Source organism: Pleurodeles waltl, chromosome 9, assembly GCF_031143425.1.
Source record: "Pleurodeles waltl isolate 20211129_DDA chromosome 9, aPleWal1.hap1.20221129, whole genome shotgun sequence".
NCBI classification, from domain to species: domain Eukaryota; kingdom Metazoa; phylum Chordata; class Amphibia; order Caudata; family Salamandridae; genus Pleurodeles; species Pleurodeles waltl.
In genome coordinates, this window is record NC_090448.1 from 145,204,789 (window position 1) to 145,230,504 (window position 25,716).

Below are 25,716 nucleotides of genomic sequence, written 5' to 3' on the forward strand. Positions count from 1 at the left end.
GATGTATCCTTTAATTTCATTTTTACCTGTCATGACAGTTAGAGGCTTGCCTGGTGAATTACAAGACACAGTAATGCTAAGAGTTTGCGATCTCTCTGGAAAAGATATTGGACTCATACGAGCTGTTGAGCCAGTCAAGGTTATTGCAAAGCCAAATGCAGTCTTTCCCACAACGCCATAGTATAACATGACCCCAGAAGTAATTGAAGGAATTACTCCAATAATTACAGACTTTGTCGAGCAGGGAATTTTAAAAGAAATGATGGGTAGCCCATGTAATTCTCCAATTATAGAATTTTGAAAGCCGATTGGGAAATACCACATAGTACAGGATGTGAGAGAGATGAATGAAATTGTGGTATCCTGTTTGTCCTGTGGTACCAAATCCAAGTTCTATGTGAAGCAGTATGGTTTTCTGTTATTGATTTCTCAAAAGTGTTCTTTTCGGCACCCTTCAACGAGGATAGTCAGTTCCTTTTCTCGTTCAAATTTGGCAACCATGTGTATTCGTGGTGCCATACTCCACAGGGGTTCTCAGAATCACCATCTATTTTTAATCAGATCCTGAAAAAGAACTTAGGGCCAGATGTAGGAAACACTTTGCGAGTCGCAAACGGCAAAATCAGACGTTTGCAACTCGCAAATGCGTGTTTCCTATGCAGAAATGCATTTTGCGAGTCGTTACCGACTCGCAAAATGCATTTCCGAATCGCAAATAGGAAGGGGTGTTCCCTTCCTATTTGCGAGTCGCAGTGGTATGCAACTCCATACGCGGTCGCAAATGGAGTCGCAGTTACCATCCACTTCAAGTGGATGGTAACCCACTCGCAAATTGGAAGGGGTCCCCATGGGACCCCTTCCAGTTTGAGACTGGACCCCAAAACATTTTTTCAGGGCAGGGAGTGGTCCAAAGGACCACTCCCTGCCCTGAAAAAACCGAAACAAAAGGTTTCGGATTTATTTGAAATGCAGCTTGTTTTCCCTTAGGGAAAACGGGCTACATTTAAAAAAAAAAAAACACTGCTTTATTTAAAAGCAGGTCGCTAACATGGAGGTCTGCTGACGTCAGCAGGCCTCCATGTTAGCGAGTGCCTATACTCGCAATGGGGCCGCAATTTGCGACCCACCTCATGAATATTCATGAGGTGGGTCATTGCGACCCCATTGCGAGTTGCAGTCGGTGTCTGAGACACCGTACTGCATAGCAATTTGCGACTTGCAAATTGCGAGTCGCAGGGACTCGCAATTTGCAAGTCGCAAATTGCTTTTTTGCTACATCTGGCCCATTGAGTCCCTGAACATGCCGTTTCAGTTTGCTTCAGTTCAATACACTGATGATTTGACGGTTGCATCTAATACACAAGAAGCTTGTAGACAAGATACCATAGTGTTGTTAAATCATTTGGGTGAAAATTTACATAAGGTTTCACCTACTAAATTACAGTATTGCCAGAAGGAAGTAAGATATTTGAGTCACCAAATTGAGAAAGGTGCAAGGAAAGTATGCCAAGAAAGAGTTGCAACTATTATGCAGATGAATTCACCAGTTACACAGAGAGCTATTAGAACGTTTTGGGGCATGCTGAGCTACTGTAGCCAATGGATTTCAAATTTTCCAGTAATTTCCAAAGCACTGCAGAAGCTAACTTACAAAGAAGTTACAGACCCACTTCCATCAGATGGAGAATGCATGAAAGCTTTCACTGAGTTGAGAGAGAGTTTGTGCAGAGCTCCAGCCTTGGGAATGCCTGATGACACAAAATCATTTTCACTGTTTTGTCATGAACGAGATGGTTGCACTCTTTCGGTTTTGACACAGTCACATGGAGAAACGAACAGACTTGTGGCATATTTGTCCATCATGTCACTGCAGCTTTGCCCAGTTGTTTAAAAAGCATGGGTTCCACTGGTGTAGGCACTGGTCAATGTGAACACAATGTGATGGGACACCCTTCAACTGTTTAGGTCCCATATTCAGTTGAGGTCCTTTTGACCCAAACCAAAACCCAATATTTGACTAGTGCCTGTCTTCTTCTTTATGAGTTATTAATTCTTGGTTCCTTAAATGTGATGATCAAGAGGTGCTCGACTTTGAACCCTGCTACATTGTTACCAGTTACTATTGATGATGCAAGTTATGTTAATGAAGTGGAATATGACTGCCTCAATGTCACTGAACTATGCACCAAACCTAGACCTGGTATTCAGGGTACTCCTTTAGAGGAGAATGATCAAGTTGTTTTGTTGATGGCTCCTGTTTAAGAGACAATAGGGGTATTCTGAGAGCTGGTTATGCAGTCTGTACCATCTCAGGAGTAGTCGAAGCTTCATGGCTTCAAGGAGTCATTTCTGCATAAGTAGCTGAATTAGTTGCACTGACAAGAGCATGCTGCATATCCGAGCAGCTTAAAGTAACAATATTCACAGATAGCCAATATGGATTTGGTGTTGTCCATGACTTTGGGTAATTATGGCACCAGCGAGGCTTTATGACCTCTTCAGGATCACCTATTCGAAATGGTGAAAGAATTCACAGTCTACTGAATGCATTGCAGTTACCTGAGAAAATTGTGGTTGTAAAGTGCACAGTTCACCAGAGATCAAATGATTATATCTTGTTTGACAATGCCTATGCTGACCAAATTGCCATATATGTACACTCCATTGCGTCACCTTCAATGAAGAGTGGGTTGTTGGAAGTGACACCGGTGAGACAAATCAAAGCTTTCTAATGTCAGGTGTTGATACCTAGGATGAAATTAAGAGGTTGCAGGAAGAGGCAACAGAGGAAGAACATGGACTTTGGAGTAGAGCAGCATGTGTACCCTGAGAAGAAGATGATGTCAGGGAAGGTTGTGTTGCCAGACTGTTCATTAACCTCTATGTGTAGATATTATCATGGTCAAGTTCATCTAGGCAGAGATGCAATGATTGGCACATTTAAACAGACATGTTACAACCCCAGATTTAGGTTAATTGCAGGACCAGTCTGTCAGAAATGTGTTACATGTTACAAGATGAATGTAGGGAAACACAATGAAGTTAATTTGATCCATATAAGCAGATCGGATGTCCATTTAACTGAATGGAATTTGATTTTAATGAGATGCCTGCTTCTAATGGATTGAAGTATGTGCTTGTATTTGTGTGCATAGTGTCCCACTGGATAGAAGCCTTTTCATCACATCGGAATGACAGTCTTACTGCAGCTAAGTTACTGCTCAGGGAACCAACACCAAGGTTCGGTTTTCTGACTTCTTTGGAATCAAATCGGGGAACTCATTTCATTAATGAGATCATAATATTGTTGTGTGCAGCACTGAACACTGAGCAAAATTTGCACTGCAATTATAGACCAGAGGCTTCTGGATTGGTGGAACAAATGAATGGAACATTGAAAGGTTATTTATCAAACGTTTGTGCGTCTTCAACGTTGAAATGGCCTGATGCATTACCGCTTGTCCTGATGAGCATGCATAGCACCCCTGACAGGGAAGACAGGACTGTCACTGAATGGAATTCTTATGAGGTGTGCAACAAAGACGTATTAGGTGAGTTCTTTGAACCTACACTACCTTTAGGCACAGCATAGGCACACAGGAATAACCTTACATGCCTTCTCACACAAGTAGAAAAAGAGTTCATTAATGAAGTTGATGACAGAAGCAGAGCAATGGAAGGTGAGCTAGACAAGTTAATAATTTCACATGATTGCAAGAAGAAAGCTGCCTAACACAAAAGGACGCCTAGCTTTAGATTAACAAATTGTAGGGAAGCATTGTATCTTTAATCAAAAACTGACAATAAGTTTGTAGGAACAAGTGAATGCAGACTTGTGCTTTTGTTTAAGAGTGCATGGGAATTATATATTAAATGGACAAGACCCCACTGTGCCTGGTTTATATTACATTTATGGAAAGAATGCTTATTACAGGTTACCAAAAGGCTGGTATGGCACATGCTATTTAGGAGTGTTTTTTCCCGAAAATCTACAGAGTAGATGACATTGACAATCCAGCAGGGAATGGGAGACCTAAAATGAGGATTAAAAGAGGAGCAAGTAGTTGAGAGAATAGTGGAGATATTTTCGAAGCTTTCATTCCATCAGTAGGTGTGATCCTAAATGACATTAAGATAAGGAAGTTATCAACAATTGTAGATAAGATGTCAACTGAGTTTCCAGGTGTGATGCTCCTAATGGACACCAAAATGGTTGAGGTAAGATCAATGATTTTGAAAAATCGCCTTCTGTTAGACATCATTTTACCAAAGGAAGTCTGTCGAGTTTTAGAAACGCAACACTGCTGCACGTACTTACCTGACAACAATAAAGAGATAAAGAAATACCTTTCTAATCTGACGAGTCTGACAAATTACCTGGAACAGACAAACATTTGGGAAAAAGTAGGTGAAGGATTTTCTAAAGTAGGATCTGGGGTTGGAAAATTGGGAAATGGATTTGCGAGAATGATCCTGAAATCTTTCTTGATAGTGACAGTGTGCATAATTTGTGCACTTGCATTTTACAAGTGTTACAGTTATTGGAAGACACAAAGAGTACAGAATAGACAGAGAAAGAAAGAAATTTAAATGGGAAATGTGAGAAACAGATATTACTAGACCATAAGGAGAATTGAAAATTATTGCAGACGTAGACTTATGTGTTATCAGACTACAAGATTTTGATTTGTCTTATAGTAAATGAGAATGTTCGTTTGTGCTTGCACAAATTGTCATTAGAGGAGAGACTGATCAAGATCAAATTTTACTAATTCATTAGTGACACAGAAGTTAGCATATGGTGACTTATAAACCTTCATTTGAAATCTTAACAGAGAAATTAAAATGAAATGTAGAACGTGCATGTCTGAATTCTGGTGGACAATGTTGCCTCCATTCATATTTGACATAGTGTTTTGCTTTAAAAGAAGTTGTGTATGCATAATTGACTAAGCTACTGACATGCATTAATATTGAAAGTTTTATTTTTAGGTGAATACTAGAAATGAAGTATTACATGAACATGAATTAATCATACTTACATTGATTTAAATTAATTTCTTAGTGTGTGCAGAAAAGTGACTTCATGTTTAAAATTGTTTCTAATATGTTGTGAATAATGTTTGCAATTAAATTATTTACTTTGCATATTTGATTCCAATTGTACACTGCACAATAGGATTTATAAGTGTTAACTTCATTAATGTGTATTTGGGCTTTCTTAGCTAAACTAGGCCTGAAAGATTCCTTTGTGCAGCAGTAAAGGAAAATTACTTGTTTTCTGTTTCCCCTCTGCCCTGAAATATTTCCTAGGTTGCTGACATGTTGTTGAATGTTCTATTGTATTGAAGATTGAGAACATGTTTCAATGTTAAGAAAGTAACAGTATTTGTTCTAGCTGTGGAATAAGACAGCAAGCACTATTAACTTCACATGAGAAATGGTCAAACCATCCTGTGTACCGTGAGAAAGGATCCCAAAGTTGCATTTAATAACAAGTATTATATTTTAGCTGAACTGTGTGAATTCATCAAGAGAAAATCTATAACAGTTGGAAACCTGACGGGCGTGTGGAAATCTTATTGGATACTGATTTTTGTGCACATGATGAGCCCACCTGGAGAATCAATTGGAAATGGATAGACATTTATAGTTAGCGGAGACTTTTGAAAGTTTCAGTTAGTCTGGCGAAGTCTGATGCAGTTTGCCCAAGCCTGAGAATTCTTCTTGGGTGTTCATGCTGTCACCCCCTGTCCCTCTCTATGTCTTCTGCCATATTTAGGCCCTCATTACTACTTTGGCGGTCTTGCAAAAAGACCGCCGAAGCCGCGGGCGCCACTATACCGCCAGTGCTGATGGTATATGTGGCTCCCTAATATGACTTTTCCGCTGGGCCAGTGGACGGAAACAGCGTTTCCGTCCGATGGCCCAGCAGAAAAGTCACATCAACATTGCAGCTGGCTCATGATAGAGCCGGATGCAATGTTGATGTGCAGCGTGTGCAGCAGCACCCGTCACGCATTTCACTGCCCGAAATTCGGGCAGTGAAATGCGCAATGGGGCTGTGCCTGGGGGCCCCCTGCACCGCCCATGCCAAGTGCATGAGCAGTGCAGGGGCCCCAAGGGGCACCCCCAGTCTCCCTCACTGCCAGTCATGGACAGGCTGGCGGTTGAGGACTCATAATCCCCAGGGCAGTGGTGCTTGCACCGCTGCCCTGGGGATTATGACCGCCTGGCAGAAGCCTGGCCGTCAAGTGGAGGGGCTGGCGGTATGGCCGTGGCTAATGCACCACGGTCATAGTACATTGCTGGTACACCGCCAGTGTAACGCCTGCTGCCAGGGCCGTAATGAGGCCATTAGTCTTTATGTTATGATTTTACTTTAGTCCTAAATGTCCCACTTGCTTAAGCAGTTCATTATTGATATGTCCAAGTAAATTCTGAACTGCTGACCTGCCCTATGTGCAGCCCATGTTCTGCCCTGTGCTGATGCTGCTGTCTAAAGGTGAACGCTCTGCTTGATGAAACTTTCCATTCTGCTGTTCCATAAGGAGAGGTATAAACTAAGTGTGATTTCTTGTTTCCTTTTCAGCTTAGATAATTACATCAGTGTATTTTTATAGAGAGTTATCCTAGTTGGATGATTTTTCGAAATTATTTTTGTCTTTCCCTTTTGTTTTGCCCACATGTTAGCCTGTTCTCACACATTTAAGTCCAAATTTGTATCAGAGATAAGGATGGTTCAGCTCTGAAATAAATGTCATTACCTGAATTTTGATGATTTACTGATGTCACGATCATCTGCTTTGAAATCTGACATAAATGTGCATATTATAGTCTTGTTAAACTGGATCATACTTCTGGAGTGTTTAATAGTATTGATGTTTGGTAGACGTAATCTTTTTAGAAGTTTTCGTCAGCCTATGGTTTTCATGTATGTTTATAACTTAGTTTTGCACAACATTTATGTTACATTAGCTCTGTGGTTATTATAAAGCTTTGAAACTTTATTCAGTTTGGAGTTTTGTTTTATAATTCAATTGGTCATGTTGTTTAATTATTTATGTATCTCATGTTGTTGGTTTAAATTGAATGAATCCATTTACCACACTCCTCACTGAGTCCCAACATCGAGTTGACTTCTTAGGGTGGGATAAGTAATAGTGTCTCATCAGTGTTCTTGCAGTTTCTGCACCTGAGGCAAGAAGAAGACTTTAATGGGCACTCCAGCATTCACAGTGGTACTTTGAAGCTTTTTTTGTGGTGTGGGGTTAGAGAGTAGTCGAGGAAGAATGATTTACATGATAGATGTTAGTTGAATTAGGTGAGGATCGAAGACATGCTCCATAGAATGTCCAAAGTATTTTGGATTGCATTTGTGGTAAGTGCTGCAACACGAGTGAAAGAAGGTGCAGCCTCACATACTTCCTAACCACTCTTATGGATCATAGTTAGTGACTTTGTTAATATAGAAAGGGAGAACAACTTATTTAGAGATTTTTCGAATTGAAGGGTATTGTCTATACATATGGTAATTGTGAATGGTCAAATATTGAAAAAATGGGCTGCAGACAGATCATTTTAAAGCTAGCTTATTGACATTGGTTGCTAAAACTATTTTTTGATTTTCAGTGTTTTTTTCCACATTTCTAATTTGAACTGATAGGGCCTTGTGTTAAGTTCCCTAGACCTGTTGTGTTAGAAACTTAAAAATGTTAATAGATAGGCCTTAAAAACTACTTTAAATGTTTTTATAACTTCTAAAAAGGTACCAACTAACCTAAAACATATCAGCGTCAGAGGATAGAGTTGAAGAGCTCACCCTAACCCCTTAACTGCATCTTGGTTTGAAGAAGCTAAAGGACCTCTTCAAGGCGTGCAAAATTGTACCTGAGCCTTGACCGCCAAAAGCACACCTTCAGGAGTTGCTTGCTGAGTTCAATAAGGTCCAGGCCCCACAAGAAAACACTGACCATCCTGAGAATTACCCAGTCAGTGAAGATGATACTATAAAGAGTACTCATGGTGAAGGCTTGCTTTCCAATACCCCAGAGAGAGAGAGGAGAACAGTAGAAACCTCTACCCTAAAGCTGTACCTGAAGGTCAGCCAGGCTCCTCCTGACCCAGAGAATGACTAGAGGATCCAGAGCTAGAGCTGGAGAAACCAGCCAAAAGAGTAGCCCTTAAGGCCAAAACCCTTGAAAAGGAAAGGGCTGAGATGAGCTTAGGACCCATCTCTGGTGGTAGCAAAACCTTAAATAGGGAGAAGGATGATGCTTTTGACCCTGAAATCCCCAAAGGGATTGTCCCAAAATATGTTGAGGATGATGACATAACCAAGTCGTTCTCTTGCCTTTGGCATGTGGCCACCAGCTTCCCCCAGACCTTGGAGAGACAACCACCTGCCCTATGGCTCATTTGGCACCAGAACAGGTGGGAGAATTAGCTATGGAGGAGGCATATTGCACAGCCATGCTGGACACCCGTCTAGGGTAACTAGCACAAAGTGCATAGCAAGTTAGGAATTCCAACATCTTGTGTGTGGAGGAATCAGGAATTCTGGGACAGGGTGATGCCCAGTCTCCACAGGAAGTGGTCATCTAGGGGGTGTAGTGACCCCAAGGCTAAGTAGCCCATCAGCTACTATCCTTCACTCCCCTTAATGCCCCTAATTTGAGTGTTGAAGGGACCCCCTGAAACCAGGAATTTAGATTTGCGGGACTAAAGAAGAAGGACCCAAAGAGCTGCAAAAAGCAAGAACTGAGGAGCAGCAGCTGACTTGACCCCAACCCTGCTGGTCTGCTTGCTGTCCTTGACAATTGCACCAAAGACAACTTGTCCTGCAGCTGTTGTGCCTCCAAATGCCTGGGAGGACTGCCAGCACTTCAAGAAGTAACCAGATCTCATGTGGAGTAGCAAAGCTGTTTCCATGCACCCTGCAGGCACCAAAGAAGACTTACAAGTACTCCGGACTGCCAAAACCAGACACCGGACAGTACCTTTGCACCCGTGCCCCCTAACCTGCGTTGAAGTGGGCCAATGGTGCCATTGTGGTCTCCAGGCCCTCCAGAGGCAAAGCCCACCTTAAGTTTGCCAACAGGGGACTTGCCGATGCTGCCTGCAGCCTCTTTCTGCAGGCCCCCTCCAACCATGAGTATCCCCTGCACTGGAACCCAATGCCAAAAGACACCGTTGTACCCGAGCCCCACAGCCTAAGGAGAAGTGGACCAATGGTATCCCTACATGCCTGAGGATCTCAAGGGCTGATCCTGCCCTGTGGGTTACTTCGAACTGACCCCCCTTTCCTGCTTGCAGCCACTTTCTAACTGGACCTATCTCCATTGAAGTGAATGGGACACCCAACATCATAACACACATCTGCACCCTGACGGCTCAGAGCTCCCCGTGGTGACCTGGTGGTTTGGCCTTCAACCTTGCCCTATATTCACCTCAAGTCCAGAACAGTCCTGTAAGCCGTTACCAAGTGCCCGTATGCAGTGTCTGTTTCTTTTCCATAAAATAACATTAGGGCACCGAGGCTGAAATGTGAACTGTTGGTGCTGCATAAGGCCTTACCACATACTTACCTTTACTCCAGAAGAACAGTTCTGTAACTCGTTGTTAAATGCCAGAATGCAGTATATGTCTTTTCCCTGTATGATAACATTACTGTTCCACAAATGGCACTGTCAACTTTTGAAACTTATAAAAATTTGAAATTTGAAATCTCAAAAAGTACTTACTTGATCTTGGTATCTAAATTGATCTACAAATAAGTGTTATTCATATAAATTGTTGTCTCGCTTACTAGTTCTTTTTGTACAAAAACTGTTTAACACTGTCTTCTAAAAAGCCTAACTGCTCGCCCATACTACCACAAAAGAGAGCTTCTAGGGTTATTATTTTAGCCCCTGTCAGCCAATAAAGGTCACCCTGGACTATCTGTCTATTGTCCCTTACATTGGTTCACTACGTTGATAGTCAGCTTCCTACAACCCTCACCTTTATCTATATGATATTTTTGATCAGAATAACAGAAAAATAACAGTCCTGGAAATCATTGACAAACTTTCAGAGATGTAGATGAGAGACAGCTATCAATGTAGATTGATGTGGACCTATTTGCTGGCATCTAAAGAGTTGAATGAGCTATTTTTGTTCACATCAAGGCAATACATAAGATTTCTAGAGCTGACAGAAAAATGCAAGAGTCCTCCTAACTGCAGGGTCAGCTCCCTGTTGTGGGCGGTGGGTCTCCATCCCTCTTAATTTCTCCTCAAAATACCTTTATAAGTTTAAAGAATATGACTTGATAAAAATGAAAAATAAAGTTTATGGAGGCACTAACTTAAGGCGGAGCAAAATCACTCAGCCTAAGTCACAGTCCTCTCTTTCTACGCTTCTGTCCCTCTCCAGAGGCAAAGGGAGGATGTTCCTTTTTCAGTCTGATTTTATAATGGAAGCTGCTTATTACACGTTTTTATCCTGGTCACCCTCGTTAAGATTTGCTTATGCACACATAAAACATCATTAAAAAAGCACTTGTAGCAATTATTCTCGCTGTTCATAGACTTCATGAAAGATGTCCGAAATAAAGACGAGGGTATATGAAATGGCAGCATTTTTCCCAAGTCCAGCTTGAATCATACCTGCTGGCTGCAGACCTTGGGGGTCATTCCGACCCCGGCGGTCCTTGACCGCCGGGGATGCGGGAGCACCGCCAACAGGCTGGCGGTGCCCCGCAGGGCATTCTGACCGCGGCGGTTTGGCCGCGGTCAGACAAGAAAACCGGCCGTCTCCCGCCGGTTTTCCGCTGCCCTGGGAATCCCCCATGGCGGCGCAGCTTGCTGCGCCGCCATGGGGGATTCCGACCCCCTCACCGCCATCCTGTTCCTGGCGGCTCCGACCGCCAGGAACAGGATGGCGGTGAGGGGTGTCGTGGGGCCCCTGGGGGCCCCTGCAGTGCCCATGCCAATGGCATGGGCACTGCAGGGGCCCCCGTAAGAGGGCCCCACTTTGTATTTCAGTGTCTGCTTTGCAGACACTGAAATACGCGACGGGTGCCACTGCACCCGTCGCACATACCCACTCCGCCGGCTCCATTCGGAGCCGGCTTCCTCGTGGGGAGGGGTTTCCCGCTGGGCTGGCGGGGGGCCCTCTGGCGGTCGCCCGCCAGTCCTGCCAGAAAGCCAGAATGGAGCGGCCATTTGGCGGCTCCCTCCAGGCGGGCGGCTCCCACCGCCCGCCGGGCTCAGAATGAGCCCCCTTGTGTTGTTTGAAGAGATGTGTACCTCATGATTCAGAGTCTTTTTTAGGTTTCATCTGCACAGCTGCTTTCATTGGATCCTGTGCTTGCCACTTAACTTTCCTCCATTTCTATTGGCTATCACACTGTTTACTTCCATTTACCAATGCTTGTTCCTCGTGTGTTTGCGGTTATCGGCATCCCAAGGCCCGAGTAGTGTGTTCATTTGCTTTGGTTTCCAGTTTCATTCCATCTTTCATTCCTTTTTTCTGCTATTTCTTGTTTGTCAACAAAACACATGTGCGCTTACATTTTGGTGACTACAAGAATATACCTTGTCAAGTAATGAAGAGCCCGGGTAATACCGGGGATTAAGATGGACCGGGATATTAATTTGGTTACAAATGCAAATGGGAAGTCATTCAAAACGACATGGTTGTTATGTTGTGCCCATGTGATATTGGCGCATAGGGGTGTTTTAGTCTCGTCACGGCATGGACCAAAATAGCAAGACCCCTGCCGTGACGAGGAAGTTGGTCTGCTCCTGACGTAAGGAGCGAGGTAAATAAAAGGACCTGCGGTTTGGCGCCAAGGGCTGTTTCACCAATCTATTGTGTGCTGTGTGTGCATTTAAATAAGCATTGCAGAGGCCAAGTTATCACCAAAATCATACATAACAATGGTAAAGGATCAGTGACAGAACAATTACACCTTTAACAACCAAATGTGGTCTTGTCAGAATATTTGTCTGTTGTGATAAGGTGAAGCATTAGTTGACTAAAATAGTACAGCTGGTACTGTTTTAAATATACATTCACCAAGAAAATACTTTTTGTATTAATTCACACACCGGGACTTTAATAGTGCTATTTAACTTGCCCCGTCTTCGTCTTTTACTGTACATTTTGGGTGTTACCAGCGGGTACATCTTTTGCCATTTTGTAAAGCTCTGTTAGAGTACTTTACCTTCATTGTGTGCCTTCTTCACGAACTGCTGCACAAAGCAAGCCAGTGATCTTCCGAAGCCAGGACTTAGTTATAGAAGTGCGTGGGCCAATAAAATCTTGAAGCGGGCAGCTACCGTACAGAACATCATTGCTTGATTAGACACCTCTAAGAGCTGATTTATACTACAATTGTAATTTGTAAGTTTGTGCCGCTTTTGCGTAAAAAAATGACACAAATGCGGCACAAAAAAGTATAAATCAGGGCCCTATTATACACATGAAAACCAGACCACATTGATGTTGAATACTTATTGTAAAATGCAAAAAATCGGGGCGATAGTTGCAATTCCTATTTTTTCACCTGGTTGTGGTAATTGAGTTAATCATTATTAACAGTATCAAAATTAACATGTGACATTGGGCGGAACAGTGAAAAGACCACAACACCTATACAGGGTAAAAGGACGCTTCAATAGAACAGGTCTGGCTATAAACCATAACCTTGGTGTAAAAGCATCACAAAACTACAAAATCCTCACTAATACAACATTTTTGCTCCTGTCCCCTCCCTCTAAACTTACCCCTCAGCACTACCCCTTGTCCCATCTCCACCTTGACCCGACCAACACATCAACCCATCTGTCCTGCAGTCCACCTTCTGCAGTTACCCTTGCCTGTGAAAACTCCCTGCCCTCTCATCTTTTATGATCGACCCCTTCCCACCGAAAGGCTTTCTATGAACAGAACACCCACCCAGCAAAACCTGACTACCAGCGGCGTAACTACCTACCCCACCTCACTCCACAACTGCAAAAAAAGGGGGGGGGGAGAAAAACCCAACATTAAATCAAAACACAGACCTGCCCTGTTAAAACATCAACCCAAAACTAGCAGGTGGGACGGGGGGAGCCCCATAAACACCCAACCGACCCAGGGAAATGAAAACATCACCAAAACAACCAGGGGAAAAGGAGAGAAAGGGAGGAAAGGAAATTAACGGGAGGGCGCGAGGGCACGAAGACACAACGCCTACTGGGTGTGACAACGGCCAAAGAGGCCGCCCACACCCCGCCCCTGCCTTATAAGCCTGTGCCCTAATCACCGCCCCATCCGGGTACCACCTCCAATCACCATTCGAGCGCATGGACCATTCCACTGCTGCTCGATAATCCCAGGGGGAGACCGGGCAAGCCCTCTGCTCCCCAAGCCCCCATTATTCAGACATTGTAGGAATTAGTATAGCTATTGTTATAAAGGCATTATACTAACTGTATTCACGTGACAAAATTCGGACTTAAAATAACTATGCTGCAAACTAACAAATGTTAGTGTAGTGTTATCTAGCTATTAGCTACAAGCAAGGGTGTGTTTGTTACTTTGTCACTGTAAATGATTAGGGTAATCTCACAATAACGATTGCCGTTTTCTATTATACAGACAATTATATGCAGGCCTGTTGTCAAACGATTTGAGCATATTTGGGGTAAAAGTGTAGAATTAATATAAGGCTAAAGCTGTGAAAGTCAGTTTTCTTGTAGTTGTCAGCTTAGCAATTATACCCATAAGAGCTGCATATTGTGCAGCAAGTGTTACAACTTGGGGCACATGAAGACATTGGAATGAAAAACGAATTCAGTTCCTGTGAAAAAAGTGCTCCTTTTCTTTTATACTTTCCCCTGTGCACTGAGACACCACTAACTAGGCCTCTGTGCAGGTGCTCTGACCCCTAAAACATGATGACATTGGCTAAAACTCTATTTGGTGTAATCAGACTTACTCTAGGGCCTAGTATATTGTGCCCAAAGTACACCAATAGCATGTACAGTTCAATGTCAACGATGGACTACAGCACTACTAGCATCAAGTACTGTGACAAGGCAAACATGACTCCAGACTTACCATTTAAACCTTGCTGCTGCAGTTTTAAAATGGTAAAAACCTCCCTTTTTAGGTCAAGCGTGCAAGCGCTCTGGCCTGTTGTAATCTCTCTGTGGGCTTTTAACCATGCCCACTGTATGTCCATCACTATCACTTGTTCATGGGCTTGTCTTTTAAAAATCCTTTGTTATCATTGGTAAATGCTTTAGGTATGTCCCTCCTTGTGGCAGTTTTGTAACTTCCTTGCCCGACCCTGTTACATGGATAACTGCATTTTTGCCTGTATGTTTGACTGCAAGCGAACTTCTTTTTGCTTTTGTGTCTCTCCATCTCGCTCATGCTCATGGCAGCTGTGGCGCTTTAAATCAGCTTGCATATGTCAACTGATTCACTTTTCATTTTCAAATTATGCGTGAAGAAAAGATGTGTTAAGAATTTACAAAGCTAACATCTCTAACGCAAGCAAATGCGAGACCCATTGCATTGCAAATGCTTGTTAGGTTTTGCCTGCATAGCACTTTCGCTGTGCTTGTGATTAGGATTCGCCTGCACAGCATTTGCGCTGTGCTTATGAAATCTGTTGTATTTATTATACATTTTGAAAGGGGCTTAGATGCCGTCCATTTTCTTTCCTTGCTTTCATTGGTTCCTGTGCTTGCCACTTACTTTTCCTCTGTTTCTATTGGCTGTCACACTATTTTCTTCCATTTGCCAATGTTTATTCCTCATTTGTTTGCTGTTATCGGCATTCTGAGGCCTAAATACTGTGTTCGTCGGCTTTGGTTTCGGCACTCATCAATTCCCCTCGGGCAACTCATACTCATTAATCCCCCAGGGGCTCCCTTTTGTTGCAAGGCTGGCGCTGGATTTCAGACAAAATATTGATGCAAATTTAGGTGAGCTGGTATTACAAGTCCCATGTGCGATAGTGTCCTGTTCTTAGACTTGCAGGGGCCTGCACGGTTCTGGGACTATCAGTTGGTAATGCCTGTTGAGAAGATTGGACAGAAACATTTCCCTTTTAGGTCCTCTTCAAGTAGGGTGTTTACGTTGGCTGATGTTCAGATAATCTGACAGCTGAAAAGAAGTGAGTTGATACTGTCAATCCAGTCTCTAAAATACAGAGGTTCACCTATAAAGACTCCTCCCTTCTTGGCTTTAAGTGGCCCATGTTCAAGCCCCCCGTTGCCCTCGTGATTAATTGGGTGTGGACTCTAATGCCCTGTCCAACCAAATACGCTGTCTTTTGAGGATCAAATTGTGCAGGTATGTTTGCAAAAGCAAGTCTGCAAAAGTTTCCCACTGCTGCCCTCCGGAATGTGTACCTGAACATGCAGTCAGGCCTGTATCGCCCAGTGCTGTCTGTCAAGGACCTTCCATGACCACTGGGGCTACGTGGCAAAACCCAAACAGCAGGTTAACAGAGATATCCATTTTGACTGCTTCTGGGCCTATTATTTGGGTAAGCTGCTATTTGACTTCCCGACATTTCCAACCTTACCAGACTTATCTATATTCAGTTTTCCGCAGTTCAGTTTAGATTTGTTGTATAATGTGATTTATAATAATTCATCATGTATTGATTTAGAATAACTTATAATTATTACATAGTGTATTAATACATACAAAAAAGCTGCTACATTTCACACAATTAAGAAAAAAGAAGGAAATGCCCTAAAAAAATACATAATCACTAAATGTGATGTAAATTACCATTGAAAGACATGCTGTGATTAGGTCCGTAAATGACTGCTCATGTGAGGTGCATATCTTCTCCTTTTATGCACAGCGTAATAGCCTCCTCATGGGTCTGGACACCACTCTTGGTCCAATGGTTTCTTAAGAACTTTATACTGTCATCCTGGAATTCTACACATAATATGAGACAGAACTTTTCTGACAAAACCACAGAACCAGACCGTTTGGCCACCCGTTGCTCTGTCCCAGCCAACTTTCAGATCTGCCCGGGGCAATTGTAATAAACATCTTAATAAACGTATGCACATTGATTCATAGTTGAATACCAATACTGGCTGTGATTCCAAACACGAACATCGGGAACCAAGGCATACTTAGTTTCTCAGAGCATAGGCCATAATAACCATAAGCAAATCTTTCCTGCTTGACAACACCTTTAAGCATCTTCTTAATTAATTTGACCCCTTTACTTCCAGATCTGCCTGACCTACAAACACTTGAAGATATCTAAAGTATCTAGACCACAGGCAGTTATCTGTCCTCGCAGCATCAATTTCCTTCCACATTATGCCTTTTATGATTCTGAATCCACCTCCTTGCCCATATGATTCTGAAACCACCTCCTGACCCAATGGCAGTATTGCTTTGATAAAACCATTAGGTTTGCTTGCATGTGTGTTTTGAATAAAACATAAACACAGCCTGCTTGAGAGAGAAAGCACAAAACTAAACATTGTTGGTTTTGGCAACAATGCATACATCAGAAAAAGTATTAAATTTATGATGAAGAAAGGATGCAGTAATACATAATATGAGCTGTGTGACAGCACTAGAAGTCAAAAGTTTGTGCTAATACAATATCACTAATTTCTGTAATTTCCACATGGCCCTAAATAAGTCTATTTGCATCATGCTTAGTGAAGAGTATTTGCTGAGTTTTGCTGTAACTGTGAGAAGCACATCCTCATCCCTTCACATTTGACAGCTCTGGGATCTCATTTTGCCAAGTTCTGTATTATAACACACATGAAAAAATGGGACAAGCAATATTGGTAGCTTTAATTAACACTCCTTGTATTATATTGTCACCAGTTACTGCACAATATATTGCCTTTCTCAACAAAACAAGTCATAACACTTTTATGGAGTTTCAGTATCCTATATTGCACAACTACTCACCAAGCTAAATATTACAACAACAAAAATTAATATCACTTCCACAGACGAAACCTAATGCATTTACCAATGCTTGTTTAGCATTGTAGTTTTAAAACCATTTCCGTAGAAATGTGACACCTTGCAATGTGTTATTTTGCAAGAACTCAGTTTAACCATCACAGCTTCTGATAGGGTCTGTCCAGTCAAAAAGGTTGTCTGTGTATGCAGGCCTAAGCTCTCCGTCTATAGAGGCTGCAGTCTTCTCATTTATCTTTAGCCTTCTCCCCTTAAGAGGAAGTTGTCTCAGAGTTCTATGGTGGCTAATAACTTACATGTCTCAAAAGTGATTGATTATGCAAATCAGGTAATTAGGTTGCATGCCCTTTCACAGTTCCAGTTTTTCAATTTCTTTGCAGTGAAAGAATGGGTTTAATTTAATAGGCCGTACAGGTACATCCTCCCCCTCCACCTTTGGGAGGATTGTGTTCGCTCACTTCACTCACTCTTTTCAGCAACTTTGTGGTTTCCTCTGACACACCACCACTTTAATACTTCACCAGCTGCTACTGAAAAAAGCCAGCACTGACTTCAAGTAATGTATTTTGCGCTAATTATTAATCATTAACTGAAAGCATCGCCATCTACTAAGTAAAATCCACCCAGGCCTCCCATACAGAAACTAATTCACAATCCTTCCAACCAGTGTGTCCTTCCACCACACCACAATGGATGAGAGCCCGACCATTGTGGGCAAGAAACTCTGGAACATTTTCACACTCATGCCTAAGATTTAGGTTGCCTAGTCAATCATAACCCCTTTTTAGTGTGTTACTCTTTTGAAGGAAGTTAAAGGTACAACATTTGGAGTCAGCTCATTCCATAAAAGGCAATAAATTTTTTTTTTGCATTACTAATAGAGAGCTTATTTATTCACAAATAAATATTTGTTACAGAGTTATTACTAAATGTACCCGCTTAGGAAGCACTCTGTAGTGATAAACGTAACAAATGCTTTACTCAATAAGCTGTGTAGCTTCAAACACAGAGCAATAAGTACCCAGTGCTGAAAACATTAACTAGCCCCATAAAAAGGTGTAAACGGACATAACATGGACTATAAAGATGTGTGTCCCTCTTTTCTGCCATTTTGCATTTCTCCCTCACTTCCTGTATATGGCCAGCTGATCCTGGTGCAACCAATGTGGCAGTGGTGACATGTGGAGCAGGTGCAAAACTGACCCCGTATTTATTAGCAGTTTTATACAGGTAGTTCTGTACCTCATTGCCCATGGTCAGGGACAGTCATGTGAGAGACCATCAATCAACTATATGTTCTCCACAGAGGTGCTCACAAACATGCAGATCTTCCAACTCACATGATGTCACCACTTGTCGCACTATGTCCAAACTCTTCCCATGGTCTCCTGCTGAAGAGATGACATCACACCATGAGTACCAGGTGAGCCAGAGACCCCTGTACTGAGTGGGTTTCCAGCAAAACATTAGAGGCTCTGCAGAGCTGACATCCATCACTTGTGCGGAAAACACCCAAGGTCTTCGGCAGCAAACTCACTAAGCTTTTGTTTTCTTCTTGGATGAAGATAATGTTGGGGGGAGGAGGGGCAGAAGTGCTTCTCAGGCTTTTCTTAGCATCTCCTCAAAAGCATCACCTCACCTATCTAATGGTCACACATTTTTTGAAGTTGATAGGCCCCAATATGCAATAGCAGTGCCACAGCAACTGATGTCATTGTCTTTCTTACGGATACAAAAAAGAAGCAGAACCTCTACTTCACTGCAAAGTGAACATCGCTTCCATGGTGGGGCAGCTTTGTCCCATTAGCAGGAGCACAAATAGTTTTCCCTTGATAGTACATAGTGGTCATTATAGTGCAGTGATCAAATGAAAATCTAGAAATAAATCAATATTTTCAACTGGAAGTTTTATGGTTTACACTTTTTCCAATTCCTGAATGTTATTGTTTCTGAACAATCAGAACATTGTTGATAGTTGCATTTTTTAGCATTTAGCCTACAGACATGGTGTGTTTTTTCTGATGTCCATGAATCTGCTTCTCCATTGATGTCTGTATGCTTTAGCTTTCGTTGGTTAACCTCCTGCCTCTCCCAACATTGGCATCACAAAGGCATTAATGAAGGCACAGGTCAGATAATGCTCAGACTGAAGAGGACTTGCGCTGCAGCTCTGCTGTTGAGCACAATAATGATCCTGCTACCTCTGAGACTGCACCGCTTAACAACATGTCAAGACTTTAGAATGGTGTACTCTTTCAGTAACAATTTGTATCCGCTTCTATGCCTGAACCAGAAGCTGCTCTAAATAAAGGATCACTACAAGGTGAAAATTGAAAGAATTTGGGGTGAAATCTTTGCATTCAAAAGAAAATCGAAACTGTAATGGCACTATGGGTTGCATTATTGCAATAAATAGTTGCACTTAGGAAATTAGAATTCCAATTTTTCTGAGCTGCAATATAGTAGCCGTGTAGATGTTGCTCAAAACTTTGGTTTGCTTTGTGTGTTCCCTTGACTGGAGATGATACCCAGAAGAAAGAGCATGTTTAAGTTGCAATTCTTTAGTAGAATGCTTTCCAAAAACATGAATGAAATTAAGTACCTCTATCAAAAGATGTCTTCTGTATTAAGTATCAAAAGTATCCTACTGATGGTGAAGGATCCATTAACAAATCTGCAGAGATTGTATACCAAGGTTAAGTAGCTACAAGTAGCTGCTGGTAGCAGCTGAAAACGTCTGTAAGGCTTGGAATGCAAGGATGTATGCTGTGCATAAATAGGGGAGTCAAGAGCATATACAACTCCTCTGTAGCTTTAAACACCTGAGAAATAGCAATTACATAACATCCAACTGTAATTCCTTACTTAAGACACCAAAAGATATCCGACTTAAATCAAATGTATTTTGGTAAGCTAAAGAGGTATCTATGGATGAACTTTTTAATTACATTTTAAATTAATTTTGGTCCATTTTTTCCTGAGTCATCATAGCTTTGCCTAAGAGAGACTGGATTGTTACAGAAACAAAGTGAGAAGGATTTCCACACTGCTCATAAGTAAGTGATGACTCATAAATTGGGATGGCGTACCCGCCAACACAACATGCATTCAAGGAAAAGTGCCCATATGGTATGATAGTTATTTTCATTTTGCGCAGAACGTTTTAATTGACAGTTTTCAAATTTCCCATTAAAAGATATTTCCAATCAATACGTTTCTACTTTATGTCTAAGCGTGTTCTTTCAAGTACTGAGTAGCTCCCTCAGACTCTGACCGAACATGAGACAGATAAAGGCAATACATTCTTTACCATCATCATGCTGTTGTAACATAGTTACTCTAAAACCTATTTCAGAAGCACATCTTTCCTTATCAAACTTCTTTGAAGTATCATGATGACTCAAAATTGTTCCTTGAGTAAACTTCTGTTTGAGTGTCATGAAGACGACTCAGCTTGATCTTCCCAGCAAAAACCGAATTTCTCGTGTTCCTTTTTTAAATAACAAATGACGTGCTTGTATCTGTACCCAATTATTGATGAATTGAAATAAATTGTATTATATAAACACCTTTACTCTTTTTAATCATTGATAGGTGAAGGCTAATCTAGAATACTTGAAACCTTCTTGGGATATGCAGAAAGGACAATTCATTGTATCTAAATCCATGTCCCCCTTCTCAACCTCACACTTCTCAGGTTTACAAGACCAATGATGTTGCTGAATTCCTGAGAAGAAAAAAACTAACATGTTCTTTATTTTTCACAATAGTCTTTAAAAAGAAAAGCATATAATTTCAATAGAAAATATTAAATGAGCCAGGACATGAGAGACTATTGAATTCGTAGACGCTTTTCTATATTTCTTTCTTGAATATTTTTTTATAATGCTGTTAATACCAAAGAATTACAATACTTCTCCCTTACTCTTGATGTTCTTTGGAACTCCTGCAGTCAACATCCTTAATATTTCCTATATGTTCTAAAGTTGTTTTTTTTTACAAACTGGGAAACCGGCACTTTCAATGTAATGTAACCCACACAGGCATTTCAAGACATATTACCAAACATTTCAGGGGGGCTTGAAAAGGATAAAAAGGTAGAAACCCCTGGCCTGTTAGTGCCAAGACGTCATCAAATCCTGATTTACAGACCAGTTTGTAAATAAAAGCGCTCACTGTGACTCAAACTATTTATTCTTAACATGACATGAACACGAAAACGCTTGGTTTGCTGTTCATTTTTTGTCTATTTGGGGCTTTTGAAAGGTCACTTAATGCAATGTTTTCAATGTTTGTGTTTACTAATATTTTAGTGTTTTTGCTTTTTTCAGTCTTTTACATTGCTTGCCCCATTTCCATTTTTATAATAGTAAATATAATGTATGCTTTTTGTCGCAAAGTTTACTTTTTTTACTGACCCTGTGTTTATCTTACTCTGCATAAAGTATTGTTTTCATTCAATACTGCATAATCAAACATGGTAGAAAATGTATAGTAACATTACAGTCATTGGTCAAAATGTTCATCCATACTGAGCAGCTGTTCCTCGGGTGAGCAAGAGGTTTCTTATTACTTCATTTCTCCTCAGAACTGCTCTTAAATCACCCCCCACCCCCAATTCCTTTAATTTCAACCCTATTCACTTTCATCAGTCATCTGCACTTTACATTAACTACAAATATTTTATCCATGGATGCCAAATGGCATCTTTCGGCAACCTTGTGGCATCTTCTTCCTACTGCAAGCTAAGTTAGCACACCAGCTTTCACATGTTAGGACCTCTTGGCTCCCTCACTCCTTGATAATGTGTCTGGCCCAATCGTTATTCCAGTGTTACCAACTTTTCAGCATATTTTGGTGGTTGATCATCTTCCAAAATTCCAGATAGTAGGAGTTTTGCTCTATTGATTAGTGTGTCTCCTATTACATTTGCTGGACAGGTGCTGTTCCAGTAGTAACTTCGTGGACCACTACCAAAGTTTCTGAAACAGAGTCCCTCTTTGCCCACGTCCCCTGAGATATAGATCAGGGCTTTTCTTAACAGTTTCACCTGTCCCGTTCAGGCATGGTGTAATACTTGTCTAATTGCTGTTTTCAGAATCAATACCCTCGTAAATGACCTCTAAACCATATATCTGGGTATGTGAAGCTGACTTCCAAACTTTTAATTTCAGTGACATTCTATTCAATGGAATGAATGTTTTGTTTTATTTTCCTTTCACAGTTTAACCACACTGGTGAAGGGAGCATATGCAGTCAAGCCATAATGTTGATTACGGATGGTGCTGTGGACACTTATGACACAATATTTGAAAAATTCAACTGGCCAGACAGAAAGGTAAGTCCACCGGAACTTGCAGTCATTAGCTATCACTCTGGCAGAGCTTTGAAATCCTCCCAATTATTTTAGACAAAAGTCAATCGATTTAGGAAAATCCGCATTGGAGGCAGATTCCTTTTGTGCCCCGGCCTCAATGACATATTAGTTATATTGAGTTGTTGATTATTGCAAACTCTGATAGATGCAATCTTTGTATGAGTTGTATTGCGTATTTTATGTCTTTAGTCTGTTGCAGGAGGCTTTTGTACTCTGCTGTATTTTGTTGCTGCACGAGGGTTAATAACACATAATTGGCAGAATTTTGAATGGAGAAAATGTTTACAAAAAAACAGTTTGTCCCATTTTTTCTGATTTGTTCATTGCTTCCAGCATTGATTTTCTGACTAACTCGGAGGTTCCGATGCCTCTCGGTTCTCTTCTTTTAAGAATGGCTTTGAAAGATAATTTTCGAGCAAAACCTTTATGCAATACACCACTATAGCTCAAAGTGGGTTTTATGCATATCCATACCTTTGGCAAATATTTTTTTGCCAGTTGCAAATTTATAAACTTCATAACTTTGCACTGAAGATGAATCAACTGAAAGAAAATTGTTAACATTACCAACAACTAAAAAATGATTAACATATTTTTCACTTGCTGATGTGCAATAGCTCTTTGCACACTCTATGTAAAACATAGGATAATTAATTTCACTTCATCTTTTCATGCATTTTATCGACATTTGTGGATACTTTTAAGATTTTGGGAATTTTCCCTGCCTTTTAACTGTGCATAATACCTAAATACGTGGGTCACCGATTTAATAAACAGCATCCATATACTATTTTGAGGTTCATATTTGCTTCAAAGAAACAGTAAGTCACTTCTGAAAACAGTGACAGGGAAAATAGGTTACAATAATGCTACATCATGAACCCTAATATTGTTATATGAATTGTTGCTAGCAGCACCTGTTCATTCCAAACAGCTGGAGATGTCTAGCGGCGTTTTGCTACTTCAGCTCTGCGCTTTTTATTGACGAATTTGCAGCAAAACAATTGCTCACCTGTCAAGTAAAATATATGTGATTCTGCAACAGATTAGAGTGGACACTCTTTTTATCCTGAAAAATAGTGTCCACTATCTTACACAGTAGTTGTCTGAAAACAAGGGCATATCTTGCCCGTCCGCTTCTATTATAGTTGATTACTAAGAGACTCATCATTGATGAACTGGCTGGCATGGATGGAGTGAATATTATAGAGGTGTCATGACTGAGCGGGACATCATAATATATGTGTCTAGAACCCTAAGCACAGGAACATCGCATCGGCCTTAATTCAGTGGGTTAAAGATTGCATTTTCTTTTTACTCATTTACATAAAACACTTTACATTCACAAAGAAAGATGAGCTGGATTCGCAAATGCTAATTTCTCATTCACAGTGCACAAGCAAGCACTGTGGATTGTAATTGATATAACTAATAATCGCAGTGCACACATTGTTAGCCCATACGAATTGCAAGCAAATGGAGACGTGAGTGGAGCGTTGTTTTCCCGTAGCGGTTAGAAGAGCGATGCACACATCTTAGGCGGCCACTTCTGCAGCGGTAATAACTCGAAAAAGGTAAGCTGTCCTCCATGTGTACTGGCATCATGATGAGCAAACAGCAGTCGCAAAAACTGGCTTTCCCAGGCTTTCCAATTCTTAATGAGACACTTTATTGGTACTGTATTTCCAATATCACTTTTAATCAACTGCTGATTCAAATGTGGATGTACATGGAACTCAACTGTACACTTATTTGCATTTTCAACACATATTGATTGCCCTTTGGAAATGTGAACAGCCAGTTCTCAATTTTTGTTGTGCAGCTTTCCTGAAAAGTATCCTAGGCTCACAGAGGCATCCATTAACCGTTCGAGGACTGCTGAATAAAGCAAGTAAGAAAGTAGTACCTTGAAAGAGTGGGCCGCTGAATTCACAGCAGCAGGGTGCCATTAATGGCGAATAGTTGCTGATACATAAAAAGAAAAGTGTACTCAGGAGAATGCTCATTTGTTGGGACACCCATCAATTCCCTGAAATCAACATCCCTGTTCCTTCTGCAACAATTTCAAAATTAATGTGCCTCTCATACAACCGGAAACCAAATCTCAAATATTCACAAGAGTTCAGGTTATATTGGGCAGATCTAAGAAAAGTGGCACTGCAGCCAAAGCAGTACCACTTTTCATGCACCGCTTAGCGCCCCATGGAGCAGGGTAGGGGCAGTAGCATCAAAGTTTTTGACGCTATTGATGTACTGTGTAGGATTAGCGCAAAAATGTTAGAGCAAATACTGCACACTACAAGTGTTAAAAGTAGCTGCAAAAAATGATGCAGTGGAATCTCTTAGATTCCACTGCACAATTATTGCAGTCCCCCTAATGGGGGAATGTCCCCGTGCATACATTATGCCTGGCTCAGGCATAATGTGGTGCAAGGGTTTACAAAGTGGTGCAATGCTTGTATGCGTGGCAATTTTGGCCTCGTATGGCCACATTAAAATGACGTTAATGTGCTGCAAGGAAGGCTCTCCTAAATATGGGCCATTATTTTCTGGTGATACCCAACAGAAATATTGGACTCATGGACACCACAATCGATTGCAGAATGTACGATCCTGATATGAGAGGAATCACTCATCTCTTAGTTCGGATACCAGAAGTGGTTGTTGTTAAGGGAGTTTATATTTCAAGGAATAGTTAATCATGAGAACTGAGCATTTCAGATAATAAAGCTATAAAATCCCATTCTCCTGCAATTAAGCAAAGGGTGTATACGATCTTCATCTAATGTTAGGTCTGTAAATCACATTAAAATCACCTTGGAATTTTATTGCTGTCACAATTTGTGTAAACACAATGTGGCAGCAATTTCGGAAGTATAAGAAAACTATTGAAAATAACATTCCAACCAATATAACCAATGATGTAAGCCATCAAGCATTGACAAGCAAATCCATTTGGCTTTGCCAAAGTTTGTTTTATTTTACAGTGATGAATGGTCGTCCTTCACTTGCCCTAATCAGCCGTTTCTTAACTTTGGCATTGGTAGTAAGTTATAGACAATAATTGTATAAAGTACCTCTGATTATGACTTATTAATATCCATTGTTTTGTGGTAAATGGTGTTAAACATTCTGTGATAGCCAGAATTGGCATATGTGACTGGTTAGGTCTGGCTAATGTGACTGGTTAGTTCAGACTAATGTGATTCTAGCACTTTGGTTTCTCCCAGGTGTTAGGACCCTTGCTATATCTGGGTGTAGAACAGATTGTTGATCGAAGCACAGCATATGGAACTATCCCATCCTCACTCTGACTCATTATTGACACTTCTTCGATTGAAGGAGGAATAAAGCAGCAATATTCAACTGGTATTTTG

The 25,716-nt window shown here is 41.2% G+C and overlaps 1 protein-coding gene across 2 annotated transcripts in view; it reads left to right on the forward strand.

Annotated features, from left to right (window-relative positions):
- Positions 1–25,716, forward strand: part of CACNA2D3 (calcium voltage-gated channel auxiliary subunit alpha2delta 3) — a 2,455,990-nt gene that overhangs the window by 1,242,085 nt on the left and 1,188,189 nt on the right. For both annotated transcript variants that reach the window (XM_069206447.1, XM_069206449.1), the window contains exon 11: positions 22,187–22,300. In XM_069206447.1, coding sequence (XP_069062548.1) covers positions 22,187–22,300 — 114 coding nt within the window. The remainder of the gene's footprint in view (positions 1–22,186; positions 22,301–25,716) is intronic.